At 34.8% G+C, this 15848-nt stretch overlaps 2 protein-coding genes across 2 annotated transcripts; both read right to left on the reverse strand.

The window, feature by feature from the left end:
• Positions 1-1065: 1065 nt before the first annotated feature.
• LOC101887700 (pyrimidine-specific ribonucleoside hydrolase RihA) lies at positions 1066-7855 on the reverse strand. Its single transcript, XM_005189725.4, has 6 exons — positions 7724-7855; positions 4201-4477; positions 3974-4144; positions 3785-3911; positions 1560-1702; positions 1066-1478 (listed from the first exon to the last, which is right to left on the reverse strand). The coding sequence occupies exons 2-6, from the start codon at positions 4450-4452 to the stop codon at positions 1122-1124; spliced, it is 1050 nt and encodes a 349-aa protein (XP_005189782.1). The 5' UTR covers positions 4453-4477; positions 7724-7855; the 3' UTR covers positions 1066-1121.
• A 3242-nt stretch (positions 7856-11097) lies between these two features.
• LOC101887863 (nucleoside hydrolase-like) lies at positions 11098-14848 on the reverse strand. Its single transcript, XM_005189726.4, has 5 exons — positions 14482-14848; positions 11938-12105; positions 11746-11872; positions 11536-11678; positions 11098-11470 (listed from the first exon to the last, which is right to left on the reverse strand). The coding sequence occupies exons 1-5, from the start codon at positions 14716-14718 to the stop codon at positions 11114-11116; spliced, it is 1032 nt and encodes a 343-aa protein (XP_005189783.4). The 5' UTR covers positions 14719-14848; the 3' UTR covers positions 11098-11113.
• Positions 14849-15848: the final 1000 nt, after the last annotated feature.

Below are 15848 nucleotides of genomic sequence, written 5' to 3' on the forward strand. Positions count from 1 at the left end.
GAATTTAAAGAGCAGAAATCCTGAAATTTAAACTGTTGTTGCCAGAGGTTGTGATATAAAGATTGCTTTGAAAATGTGTGCCATAATTGTTCGAAAAGTACTAAGTGCTACTAAATTTGGTATTTTGTGAACGTTTAGAACTGGGATCCCGAAATGTAATGGTGAAATATCTGTTGGTGGTTTTCCAAATGCCTGCTGTAATTGTTCGAAAAGTACTAATGGTACTAATTTTGGATCACTTTTTGTGTCTTCGATGGATATGCGTACTAAATGTTACTAAATTTGGCATTGGGTCAAGGGATAGAGATACAATTCTGAAATTTGATATTGGGGTCGCTGCTGATTTCTAGGGGTTTAGACAGAAAAATTTCATGCATTTTGAAGTTGCATAGTTTTTTTTAGACTTTTTGATGTAAAAGTTTCCTATTATTCTTTCCGAAAAGGAAAGACTTAAAATATATATAAAACCTTGAAAATCTGAAAATTTAGTACGATGTATGAAATTTTGATCACAAAATTTTGTCAAACTGAAAAATGTTCTGCATTTTCAGTACTAAAAATGATTTAAAAAATATGTAAAGTATCTTCTAAACATAACGGTTTACATTTCCACATTTACCTACCAATTTCGTATAATGCAGTACACTAGATATATGTGTAATATCTTGAAACATAAATTAGTTAGCATACTTTTAGGCGTTACAAATCCTTCATAATATTCTTATATCACTGAAGTCCATCCACATAATAAATAACCCAACGTCTTCTCTCTTTGCTTTTGACAGTTATGAAAGATTACTCTACCAGAAACTATCTCATATTCTGGATACGAATGCTAATATTAAATACAGGACCACAAAATTTTACCAAATAATTATTATATAAATATATGCTTGGAAAAGTCACCTTAGAAAAAGTTCACTTTAGAATGTAATGAGAGACATTTAGAAAATTATTTTTAATTTAAAATGACTATTTTATTCTTCATTGCTTACAAGCCTCAGAAAAAAATATCCATTTCTCTTTAAGAAACGTGCAAAAATTAAATGCATAAAAAAGCATTCCAATATTTCTTTATTGCATTGTCTTACAACATAATAATAGCCTCTGGCGATGTTCCCTCACACCTTCATTACTTCGATAATTTCATTATCTGTGTAAAGCCCACCAGCCCAGGAAATAATATCCTTATAATGTTGCTTGTGAATTTCTAAAATAACGCAAGTATTCTCCTTATTACGTCTCAAATGATCGAGCACCATTTGGGCACGAGTATGAGTACCGGTCAGCTCCACGGTGGCATGATACAAACGGCTACGTGTAATGGCCAGCTGAGGGAAGCAATAGGCCGCCACCAACACAGCATCGCAAACAATCCAGCGGACGAAACCTTTGCTAACCAGTATAGCTTCTTCAACTGCATTCATGAGGCGTATGGCCTTCGAGTCGACTTTGCCCAGGACATTGAGACGCCATTCCTAAGTGTGGGGGGAAACATAAAAAGTGGAATTCATTACTGTTTTCAAAATAGGGCATGTTTGTGTTACACAAATATTTACCATTTCCAAATTCATATCACCATCGATACAGGTCTCCCATGGCAATAAGGATACGGGTTTATCCACCGACTCCAAAACAATGTGTGCCGCCTCAGGATCCATCATAAAATTGAATTCTGCACTTTTTGTTATGTTACCTTTGCCTTAAAACGTTAAAGACAAAAATTTATATTCAGTTGAAAATTTTATTGAAAATTAAAAAAATAGCGATGCAATCTTAATTTAAAAAAAAAATATTTTTTTAAGATAAAAATGTTTTTGCGGCGTAATAGAAATCTAGGCGTCAATTTTTTTTAAGATTTTTTTTTAGGCAAAGTAGATTTTTAGCCCTGGATTTTTTTAGAATTTCAAGGTAAATCTCTAGCTTTGGATTTTTTAACTTTTCCAGACCTAGTAGGCCTCTAGGCATGGGTTTTTAAAATATTCAATATTCAAGGTCTAGTAAATCTCTAGGCTTGGAATTTTTAAAGAATTACTTTCCAGGCCTAGTAGATCTCTAAGCGTGGATTTTTAGGAATACTTTTGAAGGTCTAGTAGATCTATAGGAGAGGATTTTTAAAAAAATTTTCAAGGTCTAATAGATCTCTCCTTTCTAAGACGTAAAGGATTTATTCGGGGGTTTAATTTTTTTAAGGTTTAGTACATTAATAGGCGTGGATTTTTTTAGATTTTTTTCAATGTCTAGACGAGGATTTGTAATGAATTTTTTTAAGGATCTCTAGGCGTGTTTTTTAGGGTTTTTTTCCAAGGATCTCTAGGCGTGGATTTTTTAAGATTTTTTTCAAGGATCTCTATGCGCGTTTTTTAAGATTTTTTTTCAAGGTTCTCTAGGCGGGGATTTTTTAAGAATTTTTTCAAGGATCTCTAGACGTGTTTTTTATGATTTTTTCCAAGCATCTCTAGGCGTGGATTTTTAAAGAACTTTTTTCAAGGATCTCTAGACGTGGATTTTTAAGATTTTTTCAAGGATCTCTGGTCATGGATTTTTTAAGATTTTTTCAAGGAACTCTAAGTGTGGAATTTTAAGAAGTTTTTCAAATATCTTTAGGCGTGTATTTTTAAGAATTTTTTCAAGGATCTCAGTTATGGATTTTTTAAGAATTTTTTTCAAGTTCTAGACGAGGATTTTTTAAGAGTTTTTTTAAAGGATCTCTAGGCGTGGATTTTTTAGTATTTTATTCAAGGATCTCTAGGCATGGATTTTTAAGATTTTTTTCAAAGATCTCTAGACGTGGATTTTTTTTAGATTTTTTTCAAAGATCTCTGGGCATGAATTTTTAAGATTTTTTCAAGGATCTCTAGGCATGGATTTTTAAGATTTTTTCAAGGATCTCTGGACGTGGATTTTTTATAGATTTTTTTCAAGGATCTCTAGGCATGGATTTTTAAGATTTTTTTCAATGATCTCTAGGCGTTGATTTTTAAGAATTGTTTCATGGATCTCTAGGCGTGGATTATTTAAGAATTTTTTTCAAGGATCTCTAAGCGTGGAATACTTAAGATTTTTTTCAGGGATCTCTAGGCGTGGATTCTTAAGTATTTTTTCAAGGTCTAGACGAGGATTTTTTAAGATTTTAAGAATTTTGTCAAGGTCTAGGCATGGATTTTTTAGATTTTTTCAAGGTTTATTAGATTTCTAGGCGTGGATTCTTGAAGAATATTTTTTTAAGAATTCGTTCATGATATTCCGAGAATATTTTAACATTTTCAAAGGCCTTAAGGGACAGTAAACATTTTTAAATATTTTTCAAGTAAACATCCTGGATTTCGGAAACTAGCCGAATACTTTTTAAGGCTTTATAGATAGCGTAATTCTTTTCTTTTTTTTAATATTTTTTTGAGGCCAATGAACATCGTGGATTCATTTAAAAACACATTTTCAAGACACAGTTAACACAGTGGATTTTACAACATATTTCGAATATGAGTTCCGATTTTTTTTAATATTTTCTGAAACCAATGACCCTCTTAGATTTTCAAAAATATTATTTGTTTAAGTAAATGAACCTTGAGGATTTTTTAGGAATATTTTTTAAGTGACAGTAGACCTCGTGCAGTGCAGATTTAAAACTCCAGCTGACCCCGTGGATTTTTGTTATCAAAATGTTTTAATGGACCAGTAGAACTCGTGGATATTCGAAATGACGATTCCTTTTTTAATTTCTTAAAATTATGTTTCCATGATTGTTTTTCTTTCCTAAGGCCGGTTGCTATTACCAACTTACCCCTATAATTGCCTCCCATTATCCAAATATTTCCAACTTTATCCAAAAAATCCGAACCATACATATTAATGCACATGGCAAAATTGGTAAGAGGTCCCACAAGCAGGAAGTCCACCATTTTGGGATACTGAAAACAAAATATATCTTTATAAGCAAGGAAAAATATATATATCTAACTTTTTTACTCACCTGACACACAAACGAATACATCATATTGACGGCATGCTCCTTGTGAGTGTTGGCATTCGAAGCTTCCGGTAAATCGGGTATATCACCAAAACCATCTTGGCCGTGGAACAAACGATCCCTCGTCCAAGTGCGTGGTAAAATGGGATTTGTACAGCCCTTGTAGACGGGTATCTAAAGAGAAATACTTTTAATTTGAAAATCTTTTCATTCAACACATTCTCACTTACATCCAAACGATCGACACTTTCCAATACCCTCAAAGCATTTTTGGCACAATTATCAACAGTGGTATTGCCCTGGACACAAGTTATACCCAATATTTTGTATGGCCTCCGACTGGATATCCCCTCGAATTGTTGACCCGTCAATGAGAGTTTGTGAAACAGCCTTTCGCCTTTGATCAACATCAGCAAACCCCAGGCATCATCGTTGCCAATGTCACAATCATAGACCACATAGCCTCCCGCCGTTGCTGACATAATTCAAGTTGACAGTCTAAGGATTCTAGAAAAATAGATATATAGTCGAGAATATATGTAGAAATAAAAACAGGCTTTTATTACTTTATTTGTGGATTTTTGTAGAAAAAAGTTGTTGTGACAATTTTTGAATTATGTTTTTAACGAATGTTAGACCTATTTTTGTAGGAATGTTTTTTAAATTTTAGGTAAGTTTCCTGAAAGAAGACTAATAGGCCTATATATTTTTTTAGGAATATTTCACCTAGACAATGAGGCCTACCCTCGTGGTTATTTATAGACTTTTTCAGGAAGGACTATCAGGACTAAAATCCTAGCTGTTGAGAATATTTTTTGGAAAAACTATAAGGTTATCATGGATTTGAAATACTACCAGGAATACATTCGTGGACTATTTTTTGAGAGACTATCAAGACCATTTGCTTCTATAGTTCTTAATCTCTATTTTTGAAGGATAATCGGGCATATAATAATAAATTATCAAAAACTGTCAGTTCTACAATCGTGAATTTTTGAATTTGAACATTTCATGAAAGACTAACTATTCTAGATTTGTTTCTACGACAATCATGCATTTTTAATGACGATTTCTTGAAATACCATCCTTGAAATATATTTTTTTAAATATTAGTGGACTTTTTAATAATATTTTTCAAGAACTAATCATTAATTTTTGGAAATATTTCTCAAGGGCGTATCGGGAATTTTTAGGATTATTATTTTAATTAATTTTTAATAATATTTTTTCAAGGACTTTTTATAAATAATTTTCAAATAAAAGATATATGTTTGAAGGACTCGCCGTAGATTTGTTAAATGACTAATTTTTGGAAATAATTTTTAAGGACCAATAGTGGATGAAACATGTTTGTAAGGAATAATCCTGGACTTTATTGAAATATATTTTCAAGGGCTAATCGTGGATTTTTGAGAATTATTGTTTCAAGGACTCTTTAATAATAATATTATTAATTAATAAAAATTCAAAAATACATTTTAGACCCCACAAAGAATATATACAGGGTGAGATAAAAAATAGCTGCAACAAAGTCAAACGCCATAAGTTTTACATTTTTTTTTAAATGTTATTGAATGAAAGTAAAAAATGTCAGAAATAGCATCAAATTTAGAATAAGTTTAGATTTGTTCGAATTGGTCACTTTTCCTCGAATTGTGACCTTCAAACGGCCAATGAAACCGTCACACGCTGCCCGAATATTGCTCTGCGATATTTTGGCCCATTCCCGGCGAAGCGCTTGCTTGAAGTGATCGACACTTAGGTATTTTTTAGATCCAACCTTGCTTTCCAAAATACTCCAAACACAATAGTCAAACGGATTGGTATCCGGAGATTTTGGTGGCCATTGTGCACTGGAAATGAAGCAAGGAACCTCATTTTGTAACCACTCTTGGGTGGCGCGTGCTGAGTCCTGTTGGAATGTCCAAGGTCTGCGGCCAATATAATTGCGTGCCCAAGGCTTTAATACACCCTCCAGAATATTTTCGCGATAATATTGGGCATTTTTTCTGATGCCACGGTCGATTAATATGAGAGGACAGCAACCATCGGCTGTAATGGTGGCCCCCACCATCACCATGGCCGGCGCTTGAGTTCTGGTGGCCAACCGAAGTTGCACATTTTCAGCTGACCTCTTTGGCAAGTAAACGCGAGCATTTTGTTTGTTTACAAACTGCTAGGCAACGAATGTTTTCTCATCGGAGCTGAGAAAACCAAATTCGGCAGCTCACCACTTTCGACCAAGCGAAGTAACTCTTTAGCTCTTTTGAGTCTATTTTTTTCTGTTGCGGTGTAAGTTCTTGCACTCTTTGCAATTTCAATGGCTTTACCCCGAACTCATTTTTCAATATTTGCCGAATGGAATATTGCGATATGTTGAGCTCACGAGCCATTTTTTTGGCCACTGCGACGCGGGTTTCGACCAAGTCGCTTTTTTACTTTTCGAGGTATTTCTGCTGTTTTCGTCCGTTGCTGTTTTCGTCCGTCCACTTCCTTGACGTCGGGCTACGCTACCAGTATCACGGTAACGAGCGATGGTACGAGACACAAAAGATTTATTCACATTTAAATTCTGGAGAGCTCTAACCATAGCCACTTGTGGTTTTCCAGCCAAATATTAAGAAATCACACTATCCCGCTTGCATTCCATCACGAATAAATTTTTTTCTGGAAAATTCTCACCAAAGTGCTTTTGAACGCTTGCAAACAATATAATGAGCTGCCACTGGAATGATTTAACATCTATCGGACGAGTGGCTTAGAAATGACAGCAGTCTGAAGTTGGTTGCAGTTTTTTCATCTCATTCTGTATGTAAGTAGAGGATAATAAAAGGTCTAAAACGAACCAAAATTGTAAGTTTCATTTTCGCTGATAATGTAGCGGGTACTTGCTAGTCGTTATATATTTTAGGAATATTTCTGAAGAACTTTTTAGGGAATTTTTAAAAAAAATATTCTCTGAGGATTTGTTTTTTTGAAATTTTCTAAGAACTAACAAAGATTTTTTTTTATTTTTCACGAAATACCAAAATGAAAAGCAATTAAAGTTATCAAGTTTTTTGAAATATTTTTTATTTTGTCCACATTTCAGGAATAGTTTTTAGATTAGATTTTAGAGAATATATTTTTTTCAACCTTGTTTTTGGAAATATGTATTATTAGAATTTTCAAAGACCGTGTTTAGGAATAATTTTGAATTACTTTCCGTAGAAAGTTGAGATTATTCCACTTTTTTTGTTTAATTTTCTATAAGATTTATAAGAATATTTTGGAAACTAAATGATAAAATATTTGAAATAAATTGTAAAATGTAGTGAACAAATTAAATAATCTCATTTTAAGATTTTACTCAGCTTTGCTTTACAATTAATTTTTTTTAATTCACTTCATGGATTTTTTTCCATATATATGTTAATTATTCATCACTCCCCTTCGCAACACCCTTTTGCTGTGACAAATGTCACATATTAAACTTCACCACATAACAACAAATGCAACCTCAAAAAAGATACTTTGTCACTTCATATTCCCTCTCGCATGCCTCTCTCCATTAGGTTCTCATTATGTTTTTTTCACAATTTTTTATTTGTTTATTTCACTTTCATTTTGATAACTATCTTGGTATATTGTTATTTGATATAATTTCTAAATATTTATGATTTGTTATCACTACCAAACAAGTGCTTTGTTATTTACACTTATCTAAATACAATAAAACTCAAATATGTAAATTGAAAACTAAGAACTGAATACCTTAAAAGTGTAAAATATTTAATGAATGGTCTTCGTTGGGGTACAACACCAAAACTTCTTTCTATCTACACCCGGAGACTGACTAGACGATACTAACTCTTTCGTTTTGCCGGTCACTCTGTATTTGCACACGGTTGGGAGCTGTTGGGTCTTGGGCCTTAGATTGGTGTTTGCATATGGCCCTGTGTGGTTGTTGGTTATTTTCAAAGAGAATGATGGTGTCCATTCTCTCGTTCTCTTTAGTATTGCAATTTTACTCTGCAAATATTAACCCCAATGCAAATGTCTGTTAAATGAGTGGGTATTTTTTCGAAGAGGACTTTCCAAACAGAAAACAAAGGCTATTGATATTTAAATATTAGAAAAAGAAGTATTTTGAAAAATGTGATTTAAAATGTAAAATAAATTGTAGAACAAAATTATTAGTTTGGTGGAATGAAGTGAAGAAAAAACCAGTAAAGAAAGATCTAAAGTCCGGCGGGGCCGACTTTATGATACCCTACACCACTTTGCTAATTTAGTAGAGCTCCGCATAACAATTAAAAGTTTTTATGGGAGAATTCAATCATACACGCTATCATTATAATTGTAATTTAAAGTTCAAAGGACTAAATATGCCGAAGCATATGTATCTTTTAAATTCGGACTTGTATTGCCCATATGGTGCAAAATTATTTGAAATCATATAAAGATATATATGGGAGCTATATCCAAATCTGAACCGATCTCAATAAAATTTGGCAAAGATATTTCTTAGCTGTATTTTATTATGGCTGTAGGTAACAAATACAACTAATCGGATGAACAATATATATGGAAGCTATAGCTATATCTAAACCGATCTTCACCAAATTTGGCATACTAGCTTCTAGACGCAATTTAGTCGTATGTGTCAAATTCCATCCTATTTGGACAAATATTAGACGTTTGGTGCACAATAAAAGGTAAATCGGACGAAGTTATATATGGGAGCTATATCCAAATCCGAACCGATTTCGATAAAATTTAGCAAACGTATTTCTGAGCTGTATTTGATAAATTTCCCTGAATATCGTTGTTACGGAGTGCATATTATGGCTGTAGGTAACAAATACAACAAATCGGATGAACAATATATATGGAAGCTATAGCTATATCTAAACCGATCTTCGCCAAATTTGGCATACTAGTTTCTAGACTCAATTCGGTCGTATGTGTCAAATTCCATCCTATTTGGGCAAATATTAGACGTTTGGTGCACAATAAAAGGTAAATCGGACGAAGTTATATATGGGAGCTATATCCAAATCTGAACCGATCTCGGTAAAATTTAGCAAAGGTATTTCTGAGCTGTATTTGATTTATTTCCCCAAATATTGTTGTTACAGAGCGCATATTACGGCTGCGGAGGACAAAAATAAAAAAATCCGGTGAAGAATATATATGGGAGCTATAGCTATATCTGAACCGATTTCGATCAAATTTGGCATACTTATTTTCAGTCCTAATTTGGTTCTATGTGCAAAATTCCATACAATTCGGGCTGATATTACACGTTTGGTGCACAATAAAAGGCAATTCGGACGAAGGTATATATGGGAGCTATATCTAAATTTTGAACGATTATTTCCAATTTCAATAGGGTTCGTCCTTGGGCCAAACAAATGATTTGTGCAAAATTTCATCTGGATAGGGCAATAAATGCGAACTGTACTTTGTTTACAAAAATACATGGACAGACGGACGGACATGCATAAATCGACTCAGAATGTGATTCTATGCAGATCATCAAAAGGAACTATGGGTCTATCTCGTTTCCTTTTGCCAGTTACAAACAAATGCACAAAGACATAATACCCTGACCACCTTGTGGTGTAGGGTATAAATAGACTCAAAAGAGCTACGTTGCTTGGCCGAAAGACGTGAACTGCCGAATTTGGTTTTCGCCGATGAGAAATCATTCGTTGTCCAGCAGTTTGCAAGTTTCGTGTTTACTTGCCAAAGAGGTCAGCTGACAATGTTCACCTTCGGTTGGCCACCAGGTCGCTCTCCGCTCGTATTAATCGACCGTGACATCAGAATAAATGCCGAATATTATCGCGAAAATTTTCTGGAGGGTGTATTAAAGCCTTGGGCACGCAAACATTTTGGCCGCATATCTTGGACATTCCAACAGGCCTCAGCACCATCGCACGCACTCAGCACGCTCCACCCACGCTTCATTTCCAGCGCACAATGGCCACCAAAATCTCCGGATACCAATCCGTTGGACTATTGTGTCTGGAGTATTTTGGAAAGCAAGGTTGGCACCAAAGTGTCAATCACCTCAAGCAAGTGCTTCCCTTGCGGAATGAGCCAAAATACTGCAAAGCAACATTCAAGCAGCGTGTGACGGTTTCATTGGCCGTTTGAAGGTCATAATTCGTGCCAAAGGTGAACAATTCGGAACAATCTAAACTTATTCTAAGAGTTGATGCTCTTTCCGACATTTTTGGCTTTCATTCAATAAAATTTGAAAAAAAAAAGTGTAAAAATTATTACCTTTGACTTTGTTGCAATTTTTTTATCTCACCCTGTAATGTCGGTTTTTTTTTGGGAACTTTGATGTTAATATTTTGTTGATATCCAGTGGAAATCCAGATTTCATTTCTTTGGTGACCTATAGTAAAATTTGATGAAGAATAATTTTGTCTTTGACATCATACTTCTAAAATGATGCTTTGTTGGAGATTTTAGCGCAAAGTCACACAAAGCACGGCTTTAACCCTAAAATGTGTTTTTAATATATGTATGTGAATTCCTGGTGTTTAGGTAAGACTTAGACTTTAGATGTATTCTAGGACCTATAGTAAAATTTTATGATAAATAATTTTGTAGAGTATTTTGACTTGCTGCGATCCCGTTTAAAGCGAGTTTTTAGCCATGTTTCTTAAAAAGGCCCAAAAAGACCCTTATGTCGCCTCGCTTGAGGGTTAATATTTTTAACCAAAATATTCCTCGTATTTTTATCCGAAATATTGCCGCAGACACTATATAGCTTAAATCCATGGATTCCGAGAAATCTTAGATTCCGAAAATTTCCAAAACTGTGGAAGAGGGAGGAACTTGCCCCTCTAATTAGGTTACTTTGCGCTGTAAACTTTCAAAACGCCGATACACGTGTCTTCTTTTTTTAGCTCTATTTTCATAATCTGCTAAATTTTCCCTGTAATTATTGAAAATTTCTACGGATACTAGTTGAAGTGTGGATTATGTATGACTTAATTTTGAAAAATATAACAGACGAGGTGATATTATCCTTCCATTTATATCCTTTTTAATTAAACTAAATTAGTGCGCTATTTTTGGAATCTTAAAACGTTTTCACCTCTAGTCTAGCCCTAAGTAATAGTTGCAAATATGATATTCACTTTATTGACACAATAACTTTTCCATATCTTCATCATCCAGTAGACCTCCAGTCCAGGCAATAATTTGTCGATAATTATCCTTGTGTACGGACATAATTATTCGTGTATTTCCTTCATCCTTTCTCTTATGGTCAAGGACCATTTGACCACGGGTATGATGGCCCATCAACTCCACTGTGCTATGATATAAACGACTTTTAGCGATTACAATATCGGGAAATAAAAAGGTTGCCACCAGGACTGCATCACAAATTATCCATTTCGCATAAGCCAAGGGACGAAGGAAGGCATTCTCCACAATGTTCATAAGATGCATGATTTTTGAATCCACTTTCGAGAGGATCTCAAAACGCCAACTCTAAAATCAGACAAAAAATTGATTCATTTTTATTTTCAAGGTGGAAGTGGGATTGCTTCCATTACCGCATCAAAATTCATTTCACCATCGATGCAGGTTTCCCATGGCACCACCATCATGGGCTTGCTAACGCTTTCCAACACAATATGAGCCGCCTCTGGGTCCAAACGAAAATTGAATTCAGCACTTTTGGTTACGTTGCCTTTGCCTGGGTCAAAGTTCCAAAATTTCAAATTAAAGGTTGAAATTAAAAAGTTTAAAAATTGAAGTCTCACCTCTGTAATTTCCACCCATTATGTAGATATCCCGAACTTTATCCAAAAACTCCCTGCCATACATATTAATGCACACTGCAAAATTTGTAAGGGGTCCAATCAAAATGAAGTCGATCTGGTTTGGATGCTGAGAGAAAAAAATGAATATTTGAATTCTCGATCTTGGTTTCAAATATCAGATTCAGATTTTACCCTACAAACACTGGAATACATCATATTTACAGCATGTTCGGCTTGAGCCTCCACCTTTGTTACTTGAGGTAAATTTGGCACATCTCCAAATCCATCCTGGCCATGAAAATGTTTGTGTTCGAAATTGGGTGGTATTATGGCATTTTCACAACCCCTATAGACAGGTATCTGAAAACAGGAAACAATTAGGGTTTTCCGAAATTTTTTTCGAACCTCAACCTATGACCTTGGAATGGTTAAGGGAGAGGTTGATTCAAGTCAGATAGACGAATCGTTTCTAAATTCTGGGGAGAATATCCCAGACAAAAAACAAGGGAACTGATGAAGATTGGTGGCTCTTTCCGAAACCTAGGTATTCCCTGCCTTACCCCCTGGTAAACATTACCATCGTTCTCCACTAATAAACAAACGTTGTTTTTATAAAAACAATAATAAAGGGTTTAAGCCTGACCATTTTTCAACAACAAAATACTATGGTATCGCGAACAAACAACCCAACACTGTTCTATTCATAAAACAATTTTCTCCATTCAGACATGCTGTCTCAGCCTCTTTTTAATATACCCTCCTTACAAGGTGGAGGTTAAAAAAAATATCGAGCCCCAGCACTGATTCCACATTTTTATACCCTCAGCCATATGGCCAAATAGGGTACATATCAACTTGCCTCATCGAAATAACGATTTTAGACCCTAGGTCTCTTTGGACCAAATCCGTTTCAGAGCATTTGGAGTCGATATAGCGATGATATATCGTAATATTATAAACAAACTTAGATTGAGTTCGGAGATGGGCAATATCGGTCCAATCCTTCTGCTACCTCTCCAAAAAAATATCGACATTTTCAAAAAAAAAAAAATATTTTACTGCACAAAAAGAGAGAGGTCGATGCGATTTTGCTCCAACTTTGCAAATCCTAATATTTTCATCAGTGCTAAGTCAGGTGCGAAAATATACAATATCGGTTCACCCCTCAAGTACCTCCCCCAAAAAGGGTCAAAATTTTAAATAATTATAACTCTTATAAAATGTGATGTAAGAGTCAGATTCTCTTCAAATTACACACATCACGATATTTTTATAAAGCCAAGATCTGGTGAGAAGATGGGAAGTATTAGTCCACTCCTTCTGGTACCTCCCCCCACAACGGGTCAAAATTTTGAATATCAAAGAAGCTCATATAGTGCGAAATCAACATCTGATTCCGTTCACGTTTGGTGCATCTCAATATTTCCATAACCACAAGATCTGTTATAAATATGGTAAAGATCATACCATTATTTCTGGTACCTCCCCCCACAACGGGTCAAAATTTTGAATAACCATGAAGCTCACAAAACGCGAAATCAACATCCGATTCCATTCAGACTTGGCACATCTAAATATTTCCAAAACCACAAGATCTGTTATAAATATGGTAGATATCGGACCATTGGTTCTGGTACCTCCCCCACCAAAGGGTCAAAGTTTTTAATAACCAAAACGATCATAAAATCTAAAATAAGCATGCAATTCTCTTCATATTTCACACATCCCCTTATTTCTACTAACACAAGATAAGCTGTGAAGATGACATATATAAGTCCACTCCTTCTGATACCTCCCCCACAAAGGGTCAATGAAACGCGAAATCAACATCCGATTCCATTCAGACTTGGCATATCTCAATATTTCCATAAGTACAAGATCAATTATAAATATGGTAGAGATCGGGCCGTTCCTTCTGGTACCTCCCTCACAAAGGGTCAAAGTTTTGAATAACCAAAACGATCAAAAAATCCGAAATAAGTATCCAGTCTTTTCACATTACACACATCCCATTATTTCTATTAATGTGAGATCTGGTGTGAAGATGACATATATCGATCCAGTTCCTCTGGTACTTCCCCGATAAAGGGTCAAAATATTGAATATCCCCGAAGCTCATAAAACACGAAATTAACATCCGATTCCATTCAGACTTGGCACATCTCAATATTTCCATAAACACAAGATCAATTATAAAGATGGTAGAGATCGGACCAATCCTTCTAGTACCTCCCCCACAAAGGGTCAATATTTTGAATAACTAAAACGATTATAAAATCCGAAATAAGCATTCGGTTCTTTTCAAAATTCACACATCCCAATATTTATATGAATATCAGATCTGCTTCGAAGATGGGAAATACCGGTCCACTCCTTCTGGTACCTCCCCCACAACGGGTCTAAATTTTGAATATCCAATGAATTTTGAAATCAACATCCGATTCCATTCAGACTCGACACATCTCAATATTTTCACAAACACAAGATCTGTTATAAATATTGTAGGGATTGGACCATTTCTTCTGAAAACTCTCAAAGAAAGCAAGATAAGCATCCAACTCTCTTGAAATTTCACACATACAAACATCTTTGCTAACAAAAGATCTCTAAAGGTGATATGTATCTCCCAACCTCTTCTGGTAACTCACTCACAAAGGGTCACAATTTCAAATACTTATATCTGTCATAATTTGGTTGAGGGTATAGAAATATGTGAAAAATCCTCCATTTACTTACATCCAATCGGTCCATAGCATCCAAAACACGCAAGGCATTCCTGACACCATTATCGACATCGGTATTTCCTCGAACACAAGTAACACCAAGTATCTTAAATGGGTCACGGACCCCACTTATTTTCCTCTTATTGTGTGCCAGTTTTTGTAAAAATCTCTCTGCTTTGATTAGCATAACCAAGGCCCAGGCATCATCGTTGCCAATATCACAATCGAAAATCACATAATTATTTGTCATTTTTTTCGGACTCTCACTTCGGATTTTTCATTCAACACCAACCAAACGACAACCAACAACTGTAGAATCTAACTATTCCATCTAATTTTCTAACTACATCTAGCTGCTGGTAGGCTGGAGGCTTGACTGATTAAAAACTGTTGACTGTTTAAAAAAAAATTAAATATAGTATGCAATGGCAAGAGATAATGGTGTTTTATTATGTTTATTCTAATGATCATAACAGTAATTATTATGAAGTATAAAAGGCTGAGCGTTATCTTCAAATACAGTGTCGGGCAAAATTATGAGAGCAAAATATATGTAAACAAGTTAAAAATTATCAGACGGTTTTGCCGACAGATGTATACCCTCAGCCAATGTTCGATTATTTTAATATATTTTTACTTCTGCTATGATTATTCAAATTGTTGACCCTCCATGGAGTAAGTTTCGAAGGAATGAGCCAATATTGTCAATTTCGTATCGGAGCAAAATAAATAAGATATAAATATTGCGACGTGCCAGGTTTGGACTATATGGGTTACATCCTTCACTTTATACGTGATATGTTATAATTTTTAGAAAATCGGACATTTATATCCAATTTTATGCGAAACCATAAATCCCGTATTCATTTTAGGTCCCTGGTTGAGAGAAATATTTAGACCTAGCAAATAAAGTAAAGAATCGCCGACTTGTTTCGCAAGTTGTGACGGATTAAATTATTGAAAATGGTCACCCTTTGTAGGTGAGGTACCAGAAGGGGTTTGCAGATATATATAATCTTCACAACAGATCTTGTGTTAGTAGAAATAATGGGATGTGTGCATTACGAAAAGGACCGGATGTTTATTTCGGTATAATAAATTTGGGTTATTCAAAATTTTGACCCTTTGTGGGGGAGGTACCAGAAGGAATGGTTCGATGTCTACCATCCTTATAACAGATCTTGTGTTCATGGAAATATTGAGATGTACCATGTCTGGTATGGAATCGGATCATAATTTCGAGTTTTATGAGCTTCATAGATATTCAAAATTGTAATCCTTTGTGGGGGAAGTACCAGAAGGAGTTGACCGATATATACCACCTTCACAGCAGATCTTGTGTTATTAGAAACAATGGGATGTGTGTAATATGAAGAGAAC

The sequence above is a fragment of the Musca domestica genome, unplaced genomic scaffold (genome assembly GCF_030504385.1).
Source record: "Musca domestica strain aabys unplaced genomic scaffold, Musca_domestica.polishedcontigs.V.1.1 2, whole genome shotgun sequence".
In the NCBI taxonomy this organism is placed as follows: domain Eukaryota; kingdom Metazoa; phylum Arthropoda; class Insecta; order Diptera; family Muscidae; genus Musca; species Musca domestica.